This window comes from Actinia tenebrosa, unplaced genomic scaffold (assembly GCF_029948245.1).
Source record: "Actinia tenebrosa isolate PJP-AT-01 unplaced genomic scaffold, QUT_ActTen_1.0 PGA_scaffold4__44_contigs__length_22323623, whole genome shotgun sequence".
In the NCBI taxonomy this organism is placed as follows: Eukaryota; Metazoa; Cnidaria; class Anthozoa; order Actiniaria; family Actiniidae; genus Actinia; species Actinia tenebrosa.
In genome coordinates, this window is record NW_028292581.1 from 3,110,513 (window position 1) to 3,131,756 (window position 21,244).

Sequence of the window (21,244 nt, forward strand, 5' to 3'; positions counted from 1 at the left end):
ATTTCTGGCCATTTTTGACCGAAAAGCATGGGCTATAGCCCATGGTTTTGATCGATTTTGGACCATTTTCACACCTCCTAATAAAATATGCATTTTTTACGAAGGAAGCAAAAACAGCTCATTTCTCGCTAATTGTGACCAAAAAGCATGGGCTATAGCCCATGGTTTTGATCGATTTTCGACCATTTTCACACCTCCTAATAAAATATGCATTATTTATGAAGGATGCAAATTAAGTCATATCTGGCCAATTTTGACCAAAAAGCATGGGCTATAGCCCATGGTTTTGATCGATTTTCGACCATTTTCACACCTCCTAATAAGATATGCATTATTTATGAAGGATGCCAATTAAGCCATTACTGGCCATTTTTGATCAAAAAGCATGGGCTATAGCCCATGGTTTTGATCGATTTTCGACCATTTTCACAACTCCTAATAAAATATGCATTATTTGTGAAGGATGCCAATTAAGCCATTTCTGGCCATTTTTGACCAAAAAGCATGGGCTATAGCCCATGGTTTTGATCGATTTTCGACCATTTTCACACCTCCTAATAAAATATGCATTATTTATGAAGGATGCAAGTTAAGTCATATCTGGCCATTTTTGACCAAAAAGCATGGGCTAAAGCCCATGGTTTTGATCGATTTTGGACCATTTTCACATCTCCTAATAAAATATGCATTATTTATGAAGGATGGAAATTAAGTCATTTTTGTCCATTTTTGAACAAAAAGCATGGGCTATAGCCCATGGTTTTGATCGATTTTCGACCATTTTCACACCTACTAAAAAATATGCATTATTTATGATGCAAAATAGGTCATTTCTGGCTATTTTAGATCATTTTTTGTGAAAAATTACGATAAATGACCCATTTTTCTATACTTCATAATTAATGCATAGTTTTATGAGGTGTGAAAATGGTCCAAAAACCATGGTGATTTTTAATCAAAAATTATGGTTTATAGCCCATAAATGACTAAATGAATTTAGTACTCTTTATAAATAGTGCCTAGTTTTAGCTGTGAAAATGGCCCAAAACATTTAAAAACCATTGGTCATAGCCCATGCTTTTTGACCAGAAATGACCTTTTTTTGCAATATTATTCTTGGTAATGATTAATATTAGTTGAAAAGGTGATAAAAGGTTTCGAATATTGATCAATAATTATTGTTAAGGTAAGTGATGCAATTAATCCATAGAACAGGTGATTAAAATGTTTAATATACACTATTGATATTACAAAGTCATTGATAATTAGATTAAATAAAACTTCAATTTTACATAAGCCATTACTTAGTTCAATCTTTGTTTTTTCAAACTTCCAATAAATTAATGCTACTGGTTGGATTCCACTCGCCTGATCTAGATCTGAATGCTTACATATATCCAAGTCTCCAGCTCACTCAGGATGATGAGAACAAAATCATCCAATAGAGAATGATGCATGGATGCACAGAGATATGAATAGAGAATAATGCATGGATGCACAGAGATATGAATAGAGAATAATGCATGGATGCACAGAGATATGAATAGAGAATAATGCATGGATGCACAGAGATATGAATAGAGAATGATACATGGATGCACAGAGATATGAATAGAGAATGATACATGGATGCACAGAGATATGAATAGAGAATGATACATGGATGCACAGAGATATGAATTATATTTCCAAGTGATCAATACTGTCTTCTGATGGGCGAGAGAGATCTGAAATCTGAGACATGAAATGAATCGTGCACAGTGAGCTGTGAATTTGAATGTGAATGGAAGTGATAATTGTTTTGCCTTTTTAATTAGTGGTTTGCACCACCTTTAAGTAATGACCTGCACTGGTAAGTCAATTGTTCCAACTCGGACAATAGTTATCTAAACACCATTGTGGCAGTTAACCTATAAAATTATGTCCCATAAGCTACACGGTATTTGTTTAAAAATAATAATACAAGGATTACGAGGCAATTTTCTCTTATTTTTCACCGGGCAGTAAGCTAGTGAAACAATTTATAATCAATTTTCAGTAATCAGGGTTTTAAGTTCAGAGATGTTCTAGCTAATTTATTGAACTTGTGTGACATAGTGACAGTAACTAAGGGGAACCACTACCATGAATTGTCTCATTTCAATTTTCAGATCTCCAACCAACAATGCTTTTTTGGAATGTGTGTATATTAAACCTGATAAAGGGATTATAAGTATGCAAGTTTATTGACAAACTTGAGAAAGCCATGAATAATTCAAAAACGTTTAAATAATATACCAACTTATAAGGTAGAAAGGTCCATGTTGTGATGCATTGGATAATTCTGATTGCACCAAATGTTTATTGATAAATATTTATGAGTTTTTTCAGTTAACAGAGGGTGGGTATTTGGAGTGCCAGGTGACAGTTATTCCTGTCCACTTAGTTTTTAGACAAGAGATAATTTCTTCTTCTGCAATATGACTGAGGTCTGTTGGTTCGATACATGCAATACCTTCTGAGTACATCACCTGTAACAGGTAAAATATTACCAAAAAAATGTGATACAGTACATGTGGTAACAAACAAAATCCAATAAACCATTTTCTCAAGGTTGCGTGCATAGGAATTCATAAAATTGATTATCCTCCTTTTTAAATATAAAACTGGCTGCTCAATTTTAATGAATTTGCGTTTTTCAGGATGTGCATGCAACCTTGAGGAAACGGTCTATAGTTCCAGGAATCCTTCAGAGGTTTCAATAGAAGGTGGCTACTAGAGGTAGATTGTGAGCTACTTTATCTTTTGCCACTGTCTACTTCATGATATAATGGAAAATCATTAATAGCTATCTAGTGCAGGACACAGCTACCTATTTTGTAAAGAGAGCCCTCTACTTCCAAAATTAATGAAGCCCTCTGAGCCTTTGATACGGACAATATGGTGCATTATTGTTTAAAAAAAGCCATGCATTTGAGGCAAGATATACAAAAGATGTTGGTACTGTAAGGTGATTACCAGACATACTTCAATGTACAGTACATGATTCAAAATTCCAAAACGGAGGTTATCAGTACCTTTCTAGGTAATTGAGAATCACTTTGCTTTACCCCAAGACCATTGTAATGATACACTGTAAAAGGACCAGTCCACTGGGATGTGCTCTGAAAAAGAATATAACAAGATCATCTAAGTTGTTCCATGAGGGTACAGGAAGCATGTGGCATAGAGGCAAGAGTGTTCGCCTCTCACCAATGCAAACCAGGTTTGATAGCTGGACTGGTTGTTGTACACAAAATGCAAGCAGAGTTTCTAGATTAATTCTCTTTGAGGTTTTTTCTCCACTTTCCTCCCTCTGCAAAAATCAACTTCTAAATTCCGATTCAGTGATGGAATGAGGGCCAAAGGTTTGCTAGCCACTAGTTATTGAATAACTCCTTCATAAAAACAAGGACAATATTATTTATTTAGTGGTGGGAGAAAAACCAGAGAACTCATAGAAAACTCTTGATAATCTGCAGACAAATTAAAACTATAAGCATTTACAGTGTACCTCTCCTGGGAAAAACTCATCCATGAAGTTGGGAAGAAGTATGATGCCGATGGAGTCTGGATCTAGTCTGGATTTCATGAATGTTACACTGAAATAACAAATCACACTGATAAAATAACTTGGGAAAGGAAAGTGGGGGGAGGGGGGTTTTGCTAGTGTCTCACACCCATTAGCAAGCAAGATTAGTCAATAAACTACAAAAGTCTTGCAAAAATGAATTTGTGCCATACATATAGGAAAACAATGATCATCTGGGATAGCAGCTCATTATACACACTGTAGGATTCCAGCTGCAAAAAGAAGCATTCAAATAGCCATGAAATTAGGGGACCCTCTGACCTCATACACCAGTACAAGTCAAATGAAATCATAGGTGTCCCCCCATTGTAAGTACGGGGTATTTATCATGTTCAAAACTTGCCTGAAGATAAGTAGTTACTATTGGCACATGTACTTACTATTCAGGATCTGTTTCCAGTCCAAGTTTGTGTAGAACATCAGTCAATTTATCACTTTCTATAAATCCATTTTCTGTTGATATGAAGAGAAAAGCATTAGAAAGAATTTCAGTCAAAATAATATATTATAAATATAAAACAAAGTTAAGAATGATGAGCTCAATGTACCTTGTTCATCGAATGATTTGAATACCCTTTGTGCCTCTTCTTTTGGGGATTCTGGTCCACTCAATGACTGATTCTAAGTGAAAAAAAGGAAATGGCTTAATGTGAGAAAATGGATGAGTGAAGGAGAAATAAAGGGAGGAGAAAGAGGAGGGGAGGGAGTAGATAGGTGAACTACATGTAGGTGGGAAGTAAGAGACTGGAAAAAAAAGAAGAAAAGAAAGAATGTATGCTTTGTTTTTTGAGGATATACTGTAACAGATACTGTAAATCACAGAGGCTTTTTTCCAAACTGGCCCTCAATTTCTGATCAAATTGGAATTTAAAAGGTGATTGTCGTGAGGGAGGAAAACCAGAGAACCCAGTGAAAAACCCTTGAAGCACAGGAGGGTACCAGCAAGCAACTATATTTGCATATCAAACCAAACCTGGCAGGAATCAAACTCAGGTCGCATTGGTTAAAGGCAATGCATTAGCAATACCTTCCACCCATGTTTCCTGAGCAAACAAGTGAAAGATATCATGATAGTTAAGGATTAAAAAAGAGAAAACCAAAAGGGTAAGGTAAGAGAATAGGTAATTTGACACTACTGTAACTGTATGCTATCTAGTATATACTTACAGTAGAAAACAATACTGTTATATGTGTTTCGCTGCCTAATAACCAAATGGGATAGATTGGAAACTTTAGGAAACTTCCAACCTAAACAAAACATGGTTTTAAAAAGTGTTATATTACGTATTGAAAACCAATCAATGTTTGGTAAATGATCTTACAGTTATTGCATCAATAGTACTTACTGTATAATAACTAAATCTACTTTACATCAATTACCTCACAATATCTGTGGGCTTCTAATAAAGTTAAAAATCCAACTTGTGACTGCTTAGCAATGCCCTTTAACTCTGAAAATTCAGAAAAACTAAAATTATTCAATGCAAGCAACTATTGTAAGTGCCGTATCTTAAAAGAAGATCAATTAAACACTTATAACTATCAGGATAAAGCTCAAATTAAAAAATAAATTCTAATCTAATCTAATCTAATGCGTTCACCACTCCCGGGTGGAAGGCTTGATGCCTAAGAGGCCTTGTGATCATTGACCATGCATGTACTAAAGTTTTCTCACTCATTTGATATCTGCTCTATCCAAGGGAGCTTTCTTAACCAAAGAGTTGGTGGTGCATGCATTCTAAATTTTAAAGCAATCTATTTTGGCAGCCCCCATTTATATACAGGTATGATTATATATTTTATGCACATCCCCTCTAATCTAAAAAACACTGAAATACATACCTAACCCACTGACTTCTTTACTTAAATTCCATACATTTGACACAGCTTGGCCTGTCATTAAAAGGTTTATCAAGGTCTGGCTGAACAAAATCACAAAATAATTATGTGAGAACAACAAAACACAGACACTCAAGCTCTATTTCAGCAATAAATTGGTTGTATTGTTTTCCCATTTCAGACCATATCATTCCCTTGAGAATAAGATTCTTTGTTTGAGTTGTATTCATGGGTAAATGTATATGTGTATATATGGATATTTATGTGTCTTCTCATGCACAACACTTAAACAAAGAAATGATACTCTAGGGAATGACGAGTGGTCATTTAATCTTGTCACTCCATATGTCAAATTATTCTCTTCATTTGCTAGGGTAAGTACAGCAAAGAAATGAAACTCATTGTCTGAATGACACATGGTCTGAGATTTATACACTAATGAAGGTCTATGGTTATTTGTACATCAGTGTACACAATGCACATTCAATCTCACCTTCCAAAACCAAAGTTTTCATCCACCAGAGGTTCTCCTGGATCTCCCATTTCATCTTTTATGGTACTTATGCCCTGTTAATGATATAACAATATTTATTGTTCATAGGATGTAAGGTCAGTTTGAATCAATAGTTGGAATGGGAATAATATGAGTGGTTCACTTGGTAATGAGAACAAATTATACGTACAGTACTGTACCTACCCTCGTAAGAATCATAGAATATAGAAATAATAGAATTCCAAAATGTCCTTCAAATATATGAATATTTCTTTCTATCAAAGATCTTGCTTCACTGGAAGAGTTGCATTGAGTCTGACTGGTAAAAAAAACAACAAGTTCTCAACCTAGTATATATATAGTAACATGTACTGATTTATGTTGTAAATATTGATAACATGTTCATCATTTTTCCAAGCTATTTTCCTTGTTTTTGTTTGATTTGGTGGGAAAGTGGGATTGAGTAGATGAATGGGTGGATATAGATGTATGGATACAGTAGGTAGTAGGATGATTGAAAAAGAATGAAAAAATTAGTAAGGGGGGGGGGGCTGTCTGGGTGGGTGGATGAATGCATGGTTTAGAGGGAGAAGGGGTGGCTGGATTAATGGTTGAGTAAATGGATGGGTGCAGTGACAGATGGGTGATTGGATGGAAGGTTAGATGGAAGGGTGAGAGGGTTGGTGGATGGATGAAAAGGAACAGGCGTATGGGTAGAAAAATTAATTAATAGGCTCCTTTAAACAAATATCCACATGTACTGTAAGACATGAATGAATGAAAAAAATGAATGGAAGAAAGTAAATAACAATGCTTATCCGTTGTACCTCAATAAATTAATAGTTTCTTTATTTGATTGATGTTTTAATTGCTGTTCACATACTGATTTGTGATACTGTGGTGATTCTGAACAAAAAAACAATAAACAGGTAAATGAACATGGTCTGGGGGAGGGGGGTCCAAAACTACAGTACACTTAATAAGTGACGTTATTTTTGACATCATACATGTACATGTATACACTATATAGGCTTTGCTCCATCACGTGATGGCAGCCATGACAGGAAGCAGTAACAATTAATTGAATCTGGTCTAATCTAATTTACATGAGAAAGAACTCAGTTTCCCAGAAGAAAAAGAGCATCGTTGTGCCTCCTGTCATTGCTGCCATCATGTGATGGTGCAAGTACCAGTCATAACACATACACATGTATTTCTACTGGTATAAAAAACATAAGAGTCTTGACTTTTATCAGAAAAGGTTAACAACATCATAGTGTAAAGATTCTCTGTAATACAGTCAACTCTCCCCTTCCAGAAACCCTGATATTACAGACACCTCACTATTACGGACAGGAGCAAAATCACTTGCAAAAATACTCTCATCTTTGCAAAAATATTGACTAAGAAATGACCGTTATTCATTCTTGCCATTGCAGATACGAGCTATAATGAACACCAAGTAAGGTCCCAAGGCAGTCCACTGTAATGTGAGTTGACTGTATATTGTGTTAAAAAAAAAGAAAAAACAACAAGTTGTAATGGGGTTGGCGGGGTGGTGGGGGGGGGGGGGGGGGGGGAGGGGGGGTCCTGACCCCCTGGATCCGCCCTTGTGTCTTTACAAATGCAATGATTTAAGCAAAAATAATAGAACCTACCAGAATTACGGCATGTGGAAGTACCATCATCTGTTTCTATACTACTATGCTCCTTTAGATTACTCAGCATGTGATCTCTTAATAAAACCAAAGATATTATACTATCATCCTCTTCCTTGGCCATCTGAAGCATCTGACACAAGGTACAAACGAGGATGTTCTTGGTCTGGTCATCTTTAATATAAAATTGTCATCAATGAAAATTAACATATAACATATATATTCATAGAGGCTTTGCACCATCACATGATAACAGCCCAGATCAGAGGCAGTAACAATAAAATCTAGTCTAATCTGATTTGAAAAAGAATTCAGCTTCCCAGGGGAGACAAAACTCTAACGATCTGCCTCCTGTCATGGCTGTCATTAGTGATGGTGCAAAGCCTCTACTGACACAATATTAGGAGCATAAGATGTGGGCCAAATTTACAGTAGAATCCAGTTGTAATGACTATTATAACCAACATGGTATGTGAAACATCAAAGGGGATTAGGGATAATTACAGTATATACCTGATAAATGCTTCCAGTCTGTTGATGAAGCATCAGTACCATCACAAAATAATATATTTTTCAGCATATAAGCCTAGAATGGTATGAAAATCATATACAATACATATGTAAACTGTTCCTTTTAACAGTTTCACAAATACTTTATAAAACATGATGATCATCTTTTTCTTCATTTAAATATATAAAATGTACCTGAACTGCAGCAATCACTGCACAGGGACCACCTTGTTCCTGGACAAGAGCAGTTGGTTCATCAGGACTGAATATAAACCCTAAAACATTACAGACATATGAGTTATTATACTAACTTATAAAATGTTTTAGATCAGATTGGGTGTAATATTTGTAATGTTGGGTTGTTGGGATGTTGGGATGATGAAGTGTCAGTCATTTCGGACGATATATATTAGAAATTTCTCAACATCTTTTGATTTTCTTTTTCTGGTGTTTTATAGTAAAATCATGATATCATCACTTTTTAACGATTTTTAAGCCTTATTATTTCTTTTAAATACATGGTGACCCCTACTTTTCTAACCAGATTTTGACAACCCTTTGATAAGTTAAAACAATTCACATAGTCATTTAAAAAAATAGATTCTCAATTAGTTGGCACGGTCCTTAAGTTCTATAGTAAACTTAAAATGGCTCAGAAGCAGACACAGACCATAACTGAAATTCCTTTATACATTACGAAAACAATTATATGTTTAAAGTGAAGAAAAGAGGAAATGTTTGGTTGGTAAAATTCAAAGAGAAAAACAATGAATCACGATGACGAAAGCTGTCAACTTCAACAACAAAACAAATGTACTTGTTTACTATCACACTCTACGCACAAATATACTCTAAAACTCAAACATTACCTCGTGTCCATCTTTGAAATACTTCTTCTTTTACATTTGGACCCCAAACAAGGCTATCAAGGTCCTGAAAAATATCTGTTGAAGATTCTTGCTCGTCCGCCATCTTGAAAACTAACCATGAGCCCTTGCGGTCCCTATACAATCACTCGTATATGTATTTTTTCTTTTGCGAATATAAGGTAGATCTTTTTATCCTAAATGAATGAATAGCACTCTAGGAATAGGATTCCAAGATTATTTCCACATTTTTGACTTTTACTTGATATTTTGTAAAAGCATTTTTCGAAAAATTAAAAATCATTTAAAAGGACCATAATGCTATGCGATTGGTAGAGCCAGCAATAAGGCTAGTCAGCGGTCGTATCATTAAAGCCGCCATTTTGTTTTTCTTCTTCAACAAGAAAAGTAGTTTGCAGCTTTACGATGGCTTCTGGAGTCAAAGATATCACTCTAGATGATCTTGAATCAAAGGAGGTTGAACTCACATCCTCAGTTTTGTTGGGAGCAGCGCATCATCTTGGTCAGTACTGCGATAAGGAGTTCAAGACCTTCATGGGATGTCGTTACGAAACCAAGGATCCTCGAAAGTGCTTACAAGAAGGCAAACAAGTTACTAAATGTGCCCTTGATTTCTTCAAGAAGTTAAAAGGAGACTGTAACGAGGCGTTTACCAAGCATTGGACGTGTCTGGATAAGAATAATCAAGAATTTGGCTACTGTCGTGAGACACAGAAGAAATACGATGCCTGTGTGTTGGACAAGATAGGAGTACAGGCCAACCAGCCAGTACACATTGCTCTCAGACAATGAGATAATAACACTCTGAAATGATGTATAAAGAACTTGAAAAGACTTTATAACTAGATATTACTTGTCTGTTTTAAGATTTGAATGTGATTTTGTTGGGTGAAACAAAATAAATGTACTTTCTATTATGAAGACATTTATTTATATTATAAAGTCTTATTAATGAGTATTAAACTTATCCTACTTTGTACTTACTGTATGTTTGCAGTTGACTTTCTGTTATTACTTGTGATAGACTTGTGAAATAATTAATTCCTAAATGTATAAGGAATCTTCTCTCTGTTCTTGTACATTTACTGTACATGTTGTTTCATTGGTTTATCACAGTGTATTACTATTACATTGATTGATAACAACCCACCCTACTACAATAGCCCTTCACAGAATTAATAAGTGGGGAGTGGTCACTTATATTTTGCACAGAGACTGGGCAAATGCCCCTTTGGGTAGGCAAAGACAACCTTGCTACTGAGAATTGCCTAGATCACAATGAGAGTTGACAGAAATTACAGGAATATCATCACTTTCATTACTTATTCCTCCCCCTTTTGAAGATGAACTATGGGACTTTGCCGACCTCATGATACATGGTCAGTTTCATCAGAAAGTCTACATACCTATATTAACTCACCCCATGTTTCCATTGTTTATTTATAATATACACCTTATTTCAGAGAAACGGGGGTGATTGTCAATGAACGTCAATGCATTGAGTAAAACGGTTTTCGTACTGGTATGAAAATCCCTAATTATCAACTGAGCAAAAATTGTAGTAATTCAGGGGGAGAACCAGGGGCGGTAACATATAGGTGGTTAGTCACACCCCCCCCCCCCCCCCCTCTGCTCAAATTTTTCAGTATATAGTTAGTAAAAGTCAACCCCCTTTTCCTCAAATTCCTGGTAAAACCTTTGTAATAGTCACCCCCCCTGTAAAATTCCTGGATTCGATCCTGTAATTTAAATATAAGTAAAAAAACGACTCTACTCGTTTTACTGTTTTTTTAATAACATTTATTTCCAAATATTTTGACAAGTTAAAATAAAGGTTTCTTACAGCCTACGGAGTGCAGCAGATAGATTCCTTGTCGAATATGCAAAACGTTGATGAAAACATCAATGAACATAAAATAAAGCTTAATAGCCATTTACAATAAATTACTTCTGGTTATAGTAGTGCCCGCAACAGCTAGAAGGACAATGTGATATACAAGTACGTGCGCAAATTGTAGGGCAAGGTGTAGATGGTCCAGGTGGTGCAGGCTGACCAGGGGGTCCAGGAGGTCCGGGAGGTCCTGAGGGTCCCATATCTCCTGGAGGTCCTTTATTTCCAGGTGCACCAGAAGGTCCCATAGGTCCATCACGTCCAGGAGCTCCAGCTGGTGAACCGGGGAGACCGGGTAGACCTGGTGGTCCGGGAAGTCCAGGTGGTCCGGGTGGTCCTTTTGGTCCATCGGGACCTTGAGGTCCTGGCATTCCCATTGGTCCATCAGGGCCTGGTGGACCCGGCATTGGTGGAGGTGCTGGTGGAGGTGGTAGCGCTGTAGGTGGTGGAGGATAAGGGGGTGGTGGGGATGGTGGGTAGCAACATGATGGTGAACATGCTGGAGCACAACTTGTAGGACATGATATACCACAAGCTTTGGGACTTCGTTTGGTACTAGCTGCTGAAAATAGAAAGGAACTTCTAGGTTACTTCTAATATTTCAATAGACGAGCCTAGAGGAGCAATAATGAAACTTGAACAATAAACAATCGATTGCGTAATTTCAACTGACGTTTCGGCCATTTCGTTTCTTTGGTGAGGAAGACGTTAGCCTCCCGTTTTACATTTTCTTAATTTCAGTAGATATATCCTTTATTAATTTCTTTTTTTTTTTCAGATTTCATTCCTTATCACTTATGAGTTAATTAGTTGAAGTTTCTATCAGTGTCTTTTTACCATATGACGATTTTTGTAGGATTTTATATGTTTCTATAAATAGCAAAAAATCTACCCACATATTGATGGGTTGCAAGAATTCCCAAGAGAGTGAAAAGGCAAAAACATGGCGGCCATTTTGGTGACGTTAACAATGGATGCTAATGAGAAATCCTCCTGTTAAATGGAACTGACACTCTCCCGAGGCCGCGATGACGTAACGTGCAATCGAAGAATAGTGGAGAGGCAAATTAGGGGGATTATCTTTTACCCTACACGAAGTCTGAGAGTTCATTATTTTTCTATTATCCCCACATAATTTTGTTAAACATACTCTTTATATTTATGTATACAGTGCCTGTCATCCTTTGAAACCCCTTACATGGGGTAGCTAAACTTACCTCCTTTACTAACACTTGCTCCCGTGACCAGGGTCGATAAGTAAAGTAGGGTTGATAAAATCAAAACTATCCTCACTTCCATCTATAACAAATGAAATACATTTTAGTAGCTGTGTTAATGTTTAAAAACTCTATAATCAAGGGAGAAGATTTTCAACAGGCAAGCAGTCAATCTTGAAAATTCTTAATTTTTTTGGATGAAAAAATAATACTTTTTATGAAATTTACTTGAAATCAAAAGAAAGAAAGCACTAAATGAAAATAAGAAAGAAAACCTACAACGCTGATTTTTCCATTAAAATATTTTGTAAAAGGTATAACGTTTTCAGAGTAACATTCTTAAATAAATTGCTGGTCTGGCTAAAGAATACTTATCTGTTTGTAATCAAAGGCACAGAGATAGACAAAATAAAATAGAATTTCAGAATGGAAGTAAATTTGAGTTCCTAGAAAGTTTTGCAACAAAACGTGAGCTCCATTTCAAGTTTCTTAGAAATCTATTTTGAGTTTAAGATAAACGATTGATAAATTTGCTTGCCTACCTTGGTCGCCTTGCCTTCCTTATGAGAATGAGTGAAAAACTTGATAGTACACTTGAACCTTAATAGTGGAGAGCTTATGAATAATTCATTAAGGTGAGATTGAAACGCATCGTGAACCTTGAAGAAAAAAGTGTGAAGCTAACCAATGATTTTATACCAATGGAATGTTGGAGAAAATCCCAATATTGCAAATGAAAGCTGCAAAGACGTGGGAAAAGTTGGACGAGTTTTGGAATTTTCATTTAAAACCAAGCTGATTTCAACTGCAGTTAATTGGTTTTCTTGAGAGAATTCGATTTGAACCAGCTATGTGTCATCGTTAAGACATGAATGACAGGTAGAAAAATGTTTTGACCAGGTTCATGAAGATATGGGTCACTTGGAACAGGTAGGCAGTGTATTAAAGGCATTTGATCATCATTTAACTCGTTCACTTAATTTATTTATGATTCGAAATTAATGAAGACTGATCAAGAAGTCTTCTATTCCAAGTACATTAAACGACACTTTTTCACACAATTCAGTTGAAGAAAGAAAATTATATCAAAAAGCCTCTCCTTCCTAAAGATGATAATGCTGTTAAAAAGGGGGCTTATTACGAGGGCACTTTTTCCTTCATTAGCTATTGATATGCATGGGGAATTTCTTTTGTTTGTATTAAGAAAATACGGTTAATAAAATACTTTGATGTGAGCGGATAAAATTACAATGTTTTCTTTTTTCTAACATACATTTACCCAGTTTAGTTTTATTGTCTAATGCATTAGGACCAAATGGCTCTTTATTATAAATTAGAAATTGTAGTTTATAGCAGGGTCACGTGATACGTAAGGTTGTAACATTTAACCATATTGTAAAAAAGAGTCAAAAGTCAAAACATCAAAATAAGTATGACATGCATGTCTAAACAAATACAAAAAAAGCTTTGGGATTCATTAATATAATTCATCAGTTTTCCGTCTGAAGTAAAGAAAGAAAGGGTAGTTCTGATTTCAATTGAATCAGTTGATCACATGACCCAGGCCAAAGGACAGTGCCTCGGTTCATGTACGCCCGTAGATCTGTCTTATCGATGAATAGAACCACTTGTTTATCGAATGTGTTAGTAAGAATCGAATGTTGACAGGCCCACCATGAAGATTACAACTTGGTCAAGCAGATTAAAAACCAGCTGCAAAGAGAATTGATATGTATGACGGAATCTCGTAGCAGGTATTACAATATGACCCATTCATCGATCTGGTATATCAATAGTGTGTCTACAGGGAGTACCTTTAGTCCCTTCTCTTCTTCGACCCTGTGAGATCTACTCATAGAATCATTAGTACAGCCATGGTAAGTATAAATGGTGATTAATATAATATCTGCAATAGCAGACCTTTTTCCGCATCATTCTTTTTTTTTTTTTTTTTTTTGCGTTTTCGTTTTCTTTTAAAGAGCATATTTTCATTTTAAAGCCAACATACCGGAAATTATTTATGAAATACGAAAACGGTCACAGCGATGATGTTAAAAAAGCTGAAATCTTGAGATTGTTTTGACTAAAGATGAATGTTTGCAAAATTACTGTCGACTGACTTAAAATACGGAAACTTCATTGACTCCACCCGCTAGCTTTTTATGCCAAGACGTTGTTGGCTCTTTTATTTAATATGTTAAGCTTTTAATACTTTGGCCGGGAATATCAGTCGAGTAAATAACGCCGGCTTGAATGTTTAAGGCAAAAACTTCTTTAGTTGAAAAAAGTTCTTTCAGTACTGTAACAAATTTAAGAGATTCAGTTTATGTTACTCTATACATACTGGTTTAGATAAAATAACATTCCATCGTCATTCATAATCCAACATTGACAGTATAAACTTAAGAAAATCTTAAGAGATAACTAGCTTAAAACTAGTGTGAGCTGTGTCGGTGTTTTTAGTAAAACAGTAATGATAAAAAGGTAAATTATACACCGTGAAAGGACGAAAAAACTTACTGACGTTTCGGACGCTAGTCCTTCGTCGTCGTCTTTTACTCCGACGAAGGACTAGAGTCAGAAACGTCAGTAAGTTTTTTCATCTTTTCACGGTGTATAATTTACCTTTTTATCATTACTGTTAAGAAAAATCTTAGTCTTTAAAGAAAAGCATTTAACGTGGTACTGGAGGCTAAATCGGTATCATTTTACATACTTCAAAAGACTGAAATAATAATAATAGATAATTTCGCATAGATTATCTCTTCATATATCCTACGATAAAAATATATTTATTGATAATAATGATAATAATAATAGTTACAATTTTTATTTCAAATACTAAAAGAATAATTACTAGATAAATTTCAAGACCAAAATGAGCGAAGATAAATATCGGTCTTATATTTACACATATAAAAAAGCAATTCGATAAAGCCTATTTTATAAAAAATGCAAATAATAATAATAATAATAATAATATTAATAATAATAAATGATAATTTCATAAATTCTTTTTAAAAATGGTTTTCTTTAAGAAGGTCAAATTATAAGGCATAAGAAAAGAAAGAAATATTTAGGGTGTCCAGTTTTCGAAGTAAGGTCAACTTAATTCTTCATCGATAAAGACGAAACATTTTGAACAAACGCAAAGAAAACCAAAACAAACTCGAGTGAACGTATCCCATGAGCCTTAGCGTGCTGTTTGTATCAAAGAAAATAGTATCCATAACCCTTTGCGCTCTATAATAATATCCCCCTTCTTACTGTGGCCGCCTGTGAACGAGGTCATGTAGTATATTATGGAAAGAATGCCACCTTTAGTTCTATAACACTAGGTTATGAAGAAATTAGGAATCGCATGGATTAACTGAAAATTAACGATAATCTTTAGACCATTTTAGGACATGCATAAGATTGAGGCTGAGAGGTCTAAAGTGAAAAAAAATTGCATTAAGAGCCTCGACTCAGTCTGAACCAACTTTATAGGTATTCTTGTCATCTATATATTTGATAAACTTACTGATTCTACAACAGTTTATTTATTTTTCTTTCCTTCTAAATAGCCTGATATTCAGGTCACAATATTGCCTCACATTTCTGGTTGGTTCAGTTCTCAATCCCACATTCTTCCAAACTACGTAATCATTGTCATTTGCTCATTCGAGTATATAGCGTTAAGTCCCGGCGAACGTGGCAACATTACTAATGAATAACGCGTAGAAATGCTTGACCGGTCACTACAGCAGGTACGGACTGGTATCCTGTTAAATGAGTGAAAAGGAAACACTGCACTGATGATGATAATGATGGTAACCAGAAACTGTAGGAAGATCAAAAAATCAATAAGTCTCAGTGGTTTAGTTTAGTAACCTTCATTTAAACAGGCTGGCCCATTTAGAACAGATGCAGGTATCCAGAGAGGCCCTGTAATCAGATGATGGCTCGTATCGTCCATTTTTTCTACCGGACATAGAAACATCGGAGGGTACGTTGTATGAGTGATACCGGCTCGGATTTCGGAAAAGATAATAAATTAAAAAGTTGTGTATTCTACTTATTGTCGAATTAGAATCTTATTTATGTGACTAGTTTTGCATCCTGAGAAAATTGCCCGAAGAAACTTCGGATTCAAAATTTAAGATTCCAGATCAACAAAAACACTCATTCTGGTTTAAGCTACAAAACTAAACACTTCGAAACTACGTCCAGAAAGGTACGATTATATATTAAGTATATAGTGATGGTTTGTTGAGAGCAAATTTACCACTCTGGCTCCCCTGGCGGATAAGACAGTCCCCCACATTGATTTATAACTCCCCTCATGACCAGCGTTGTACTTTTTCAGCGCATACCCAGTTTAGAATAGAGAAAGCCCGAATTTTATTTTCTTGTTAGAGAGTTCTGGCATTATCGTTTGAATGAAGCCAAAGAAAAGAAAAATTTTACATCTATCTTGCCTTTTTAATTACTTAAAAGTTCGAAAGACTCACAATGAGACTGAAAGAATATTGTTTTGCCACAATTAGCGAATAGTCTACTAAGTCACGCTAAATTTCGAGTTTAAGTCTAACTTTTAGTTAGCCGAATTAGGTTGACTAAGAACAACCAGAGGTTGTTTCAGGGTTTGATAAAATTGAGGGTGTCATTTTACTGACATTTTTTGATTTCCTTTGTCGTATTTTTTTGGGGTTTGAAAATTGGTAAACGAATTTAGCACAAAAGAGAACACACAGAAGCCAGGTCATTTTGTCATGATTCATCGAATCCTTTAATGTAACACAAAAATATACAATAATAACATATATTGAATTAAGTATCGAGTTAATAACAAACTACGTGTGGCCAAACAGATCGTGCGAAATCTCAATATTAGAAAATGTGTTTGAAAATCTTCAAAAAAAAAAAAAAACGCAGATGTAACTGATCGTTCCATGTGCGTGAATCCAGCGCGTGGATCGTGTGTGTGTGGTGTGTGTGGTGCGTGTGTTTGCGTGTCTGTCATTAGTGATTGTATGTGTCTGTGTGTTAATGAGAGCGAGGGGTATTTCTCTCATGTGAGTGCCGAGTGCGTGACATCCTTTTCACTCATCAATGTAAAGAGTATAAAAATTAGATTCTTAATGCAGAAGAGAGGATCTCTTCTTGCCGTGAGCACAACAGGCTGGTGCACAAGCCTTGATACAGGTGTGTACGCAGACGGGAGGACATGGTGGTGGTGGGCCTGGAGGAGCTGGTGGTCCTGGGTTACCGGCCATACCGGGTGGTCCCATTGGTCCCATATCTCCGGGAGGTCCTTGGTTACCGGCTGGTCCTGGAGGTCCCATTGGTCCATCACGTCCGGAAGGTCCAGCTGGTGCACCGGGGAGACCGGGTAGACCTGGTGGTCCGGGAAGTCCAGGTGGTCCGGGTGGTCCTTTTGGTCCATCAGGTCCTGATGGTCCAGGCATTCCCATTGGTCCGTCTGGTCCTGGTGGGCCAGGTGGTGGTGGAGGTGGTGGTGGAAGTGCAGGTGGGAGTGGGGGCAATGGTGGTGGTGGTGGTGGCGAACAACAGACGGCGGTACAAGCGGGTGCGCATGATCCTGGACATCCGGGAGGACATGGGTTTGCACTACGCTTAGATACGAGACCTGCCCGAGAAAACACAGTATAGTGTTTAAAAAAAGCAATCTCTGGCTGCTTAAAATACATTAATTAGGAATATTAATTACAATTAGCGCGTATAGACTGAACATTGAACATTGGGATAGAAATGAAACATTTTAATTTTGAAAGCGTATATGAAACAATCTAAAAAAACATTTTGTTAAGAAATATAAAAAGGTCCCGTGCAAGGGTGGGGTCGTGACTTAATCATTCAGCGTGAACAGAGCGGGTTGAACCAGTGCGGTCACCAGAACCTCGAAATATAAACAAAACTGATTCAATTGAATTTCTATCTTGAAAAGAAAGAAAATTGAACAAACGCGATATAGGAATTGAATACACGATAATTTTATACCAAAACCTATAACTTGAATGGGAAAAATGACGATAGTTATGAAAGAATTTCGAATGATGAACCTTTAAGTGAAAATCAGAAAGGGAAAATGTGTGGCAGCAAAAAAACTATAAAACGAGAATGAGCGTATTGAATTTATTAAACATTTTTTTGGAGGATAAACGTAAGACTTGGCTTAATTTTTTAAAAAGTGAATCTTGCAAACATGTCCATCATTTTTTTTTGTTGAATTTAATCGAAATACAAGATTATGATCATCGACGTTATTATCTATAACGCACCAGTTAAATTAGTTAACAGTACGATGAACATTTTTATAATTAAAACAGCACTAATATAAATTTGAAAGAGATGAACTGAAAGAGTCATTTCAAGTTTTGGACGATAGTTTTAGTGATAATTGTCAGGTGTTTAGTTGACAATAGATTTGAAAGGGGATAGGGAAGTGATAACAAAATGCAATTTAAATTTTATTTAAAATGAAATAGTTTTTGGAATAACTATCAAACTGTAAGTTAATAATGAATTTGAAATAAAATGGAAAAAATGTTTGCCGTTGTGTTATTTTTTACCTTTATCTTTGTGTGTCGATTTGGCCGTAACGGCAACGATGAGGACGAGGAGAGAGCCAAAAAGAAGTTTGTAATCCATGGCTGGAAACGATGGCAGAAAGATAAAAATGTTACAAAAAATTAAATTATATGAAACAATACTAAAAATCTTCAGGAAAAAATTGAAAGCAGTTTTTTACTTTCTGGGGTAAAACCAATAAAATGATCATAGCACAAACTGGATTTCAAGGAAAACCAATTCAATTCAAGTTTATATAATCGATTAGATACCAATTAAATGCTATGGTCATTTTACCAAGAAAACCAATTCAATGTCAAATTAGGAATCTTTTTCTAAAAAATTAGGGAAAAAATTTGGGATGTTATCTCACCTCTCGGATTCTGTGTTACTGATCCGATCAACCCTACTGACTGAATGACAAATTTGTTTTGCAATCAGTTATATTACTCAACCGGTTGTTAATAATTGAAAGAGATTTCTTTGTCTCTAATAGCGATCGTGGCATTTTCATTGTTTGAACGCATCAGTGGCTGATCTCTCTTTGTGAGCGGCTACATACCTGTTGATTTGCAATACACACACCAGCTAAATTTCGACAGTTCTTGTGTTCCAACAAATAAAGTTTTTACAGGTAAAAATAGTGGACTACATTTAAGGGCAAGACAAGAGGGTGTTTCCAAACTCACCAAAACTTTGCACAAACGAAAATGACAAAAATTAAAACGAGTCATTTATTGTCCCATTTTTCAAGAAAAGAGAAAGAACTTTTCGTAGCAGTTCAGTTTATATCCTTAAATAGGATTTAAAAAGACTGGAATGAATTTTTTATAAGCTGAATGTTGTTGCTAACATTGCGGGTGCTCCTGAACGGAATCAACTCGCGCGAATCATGACTTTAATCATATGGAATTTATATATTGAAAGTAGTAATGGAAAAGTCGTAATTCTTTAATGGACTCATTCACTCAGAACTTCCTAACAGGATTGTTTTCCGTCGCTCAAGTCAACCAAATCAGAAGGAAAATCAACTGCAAGAAGTGGAACCAATAACGTCATCTCTAAAGCTAAAATACACAAAAACAACTAGCAAATATTCTGTCCTGCATTTTGCTTCTGCTTTGATCGTATGAGTAACGGAGAAACGTTCTATTCAAAAATAACAGAAAATTGTTAAACGAAAAATGTAACTGTATAGGTAACTGTTGCCTTGTCATTTTACTAATAAGCGGGTTTTGTTAGTGACTGACCCCCTTCACCAGGGCTACACAGGTCAATTAGCTTACAACAGTCAGTTAAGTGTTTGTATTATCATGGCCACAAACAAGAAAAACCTCTCCTGAGCTTGTCCGATCAAATTTCTGTCCTTTCCTTTTTCTTCGCGTTTTCTTTGCTAAGTAGTTTTGAAGAGCGAAATGAAATGAAAAATAAAAAAAGACAAGAAATGGATAAAGTTTTTTAATGATATATTTTGACAGTTCGTATATTTCAAACATTTTGTTAATTTTAAATACACTTATTTTATTCAGTACCATACTGATTAATTCGTTTGGTTTCGAATAAGAACTGTACTGGGAGGAACATTCGAGGACATGGTCAGCGTGGTCTAGCTCTTGGCTTGGGATTCCATGGGATCCATTAGTCACTACTTTTATCCTCCATTCAGCCGTTTATCCTTCTCTAAACACACAGATACACCGCGTAACCTGCTACTCTTTGACCGCGGTAATATCACTGATCTGTTTGGCTGAAAAAAACCAAGGGCAGCTTTACGAGAGAGAAGGAGTGAGTTAGAAAAGAAACAAGCGTTGAGACGATCATGATTTTGGAATAAAACATTTAGAGTAGACTGGGAGTAGACTGTGTTCATGCGGTTGCATTTGTTCCTGCGGCAAGTGCAGGTGGTGTCCTTTTTACTGCTGCTATGATTGTAGCGACAATTAGATTCAAATTCGTCACACAGGTTCACTGGAGTCCGGCAGGAACGACAATCAGTAGATGGTTGAATTATACTCAGTAATCAGTGTAGGGCGGGTGAATGATCACATTTGTGACGCTGCTTATGATGTCAGTAAAGAAATTGAAGTCATGAGACGACTCTAAGTGTGAAAGACCGAATACCGAGAAAACGACTGAAGGCGGCTTTGCTAGGATGGCGGAATTCTGAGGTATGGAAGGAAAGGGTTTCGCATGTGTAAAATATCTACGGAACGAAAGCTACCTTAATCTCTCTCATTTAAACCAGCAAAATCCGGATCTGCACAAGTTTTGAATGAAAGTCATTCAAAGCAACCGCGGTATTGTATCGATTTACAAGTTATCACTGAGTCAATGGAATGCGAAGCCATATCAGTCATAGGAGCCGGAGTGTTGAGACAGACACTACCCAGCAAATTCGTACAGCTTCAAACTGCCATACGACGTTTCCAACTTTTGTTGTCCGTTATATATAAACATGAATCAGATTATCCATCGATAAATGAAATAAAAATATTCATAGAAATAAACATAAGGTTGTCTCAATTTGTCACGAGATGCTTTTAAAAATTTCAAGTGGTTTGACGCA

General features: G+C 35.9%; 4 protein-coding genes across 4 annotated transcripts; 1 reads left to right on the top strand and 3 right to left on the bottom strand.

Moving 5' to 3' along the window:
• Positions 1 to 1,214: 1,214 nt before the first annotated feature.
• On the bottom strand, positions 1,215 to 9,188 carry LOC116296645 (ubiquitin carboxyl-terminal hydrolase MINDY-3). The gene is made up of 15 exons (XM_031704695.2): positions 8,980 to 9,188; positions 8,306 to 8,385; positions 8,114 to 8,186; positions 7,601 to 7,774; positions 6,770 to 6,848; positions 6,147 to 6,261; positions 5,943 to 6,016; positions 5,453 to 5,532; positions 4,991 to 5,061; positions 4,778 to 4,858; positions 4,159 to 4,231; positions 3,991 to 4,063; positions 3,533 to 3,620; positions 3,057 to 3,143; positions 1,215 to 2,510 (listed from the first exon to the last, which is right to left on the bottom strand). The coding sequence occupies exons 1-15, from the start codon at positions 9,080 to 9,082 to the stop codon at positions 2,367 to 2,369; spliced, it is 1,395 nt and encodes a 464-aa protein (XP_031560555.1). The 5' UTR covers positions 9,083 to 9,188; the 3' UTR covers positions 1,215 to 2,366.
• A 154-nt stretch (positions 9,189 to 9,342) lies between these two features.
• Positions 9,343 to 9,976, top strand: LOC116296624 (NADH dehydrogenase [ubiquinone] 1 alpha subcomplex subunit 8). Its single transcript, XM_031704669.2, has one exon. It carries the CDS (start codon positions 9,403 to 9,405, stop codon positions 9,787 to 9,789), a length of 387 nt encoding a protein of 128 aa, XP_031560529.1. The 5' UTR covers positions 9,343 to 9,402; the 3' UTR covers positions 9,790 to 9,976.
• Positions 9,977 to 10,771: 795 nt separating this feature from the next.
• On the bottom strand, positions 10,772 to 12,684 carry LOC148906864 (uncharacterized). Its single transcript, XM_089036472.1, has 3 exons — positions 12,648 to 12,684; positions 12,106 to 12,187; positions 10,772 to 11,450 (listed from the first exon to the last, which is right to left on the bottom strand). Exons 2-3 carry the CDS (start codon positions 12,185 to 12,187, stop codon positions 10,942 to 10,944), a joined length of 591 nt encoding a protein of 196 aa, XP_088892598.1. The 5' UTR covers positions 12,648 to 12,684; the 3' UTR covers positions 10,772 to 10,941.
• Positions 12,685 to 16,849: 4,165 nt separating this feature from the next.
• Positions 16,850 to 19,123, bottom strand: LOC116296641 (uncharacterized). Its single transcript, XM_031704692.2, has 3 exons — positions 19,052 to 19,123; positions 18,681 to 18,761; positions 16,850 to 17,737 (listed from the first exon to the last, which is right to left on the bottom strand). The coding sequence occupies exons 2-3, from the start codon at positions 18,757 to 18,759 to the stop codon at positions 17,226 to 17,228; spliced, it is 591 nt and encodes a 196-aa protein (XP_031560552.2). The 5' UTR covers positions 18,760 to 18,761; positions 19,052 to 19,123; the 3' UTR covers positions 16,850 to 17,225.
• Positions 19,124 to 21,244: the final 2,121 nt, after the last annotated feature.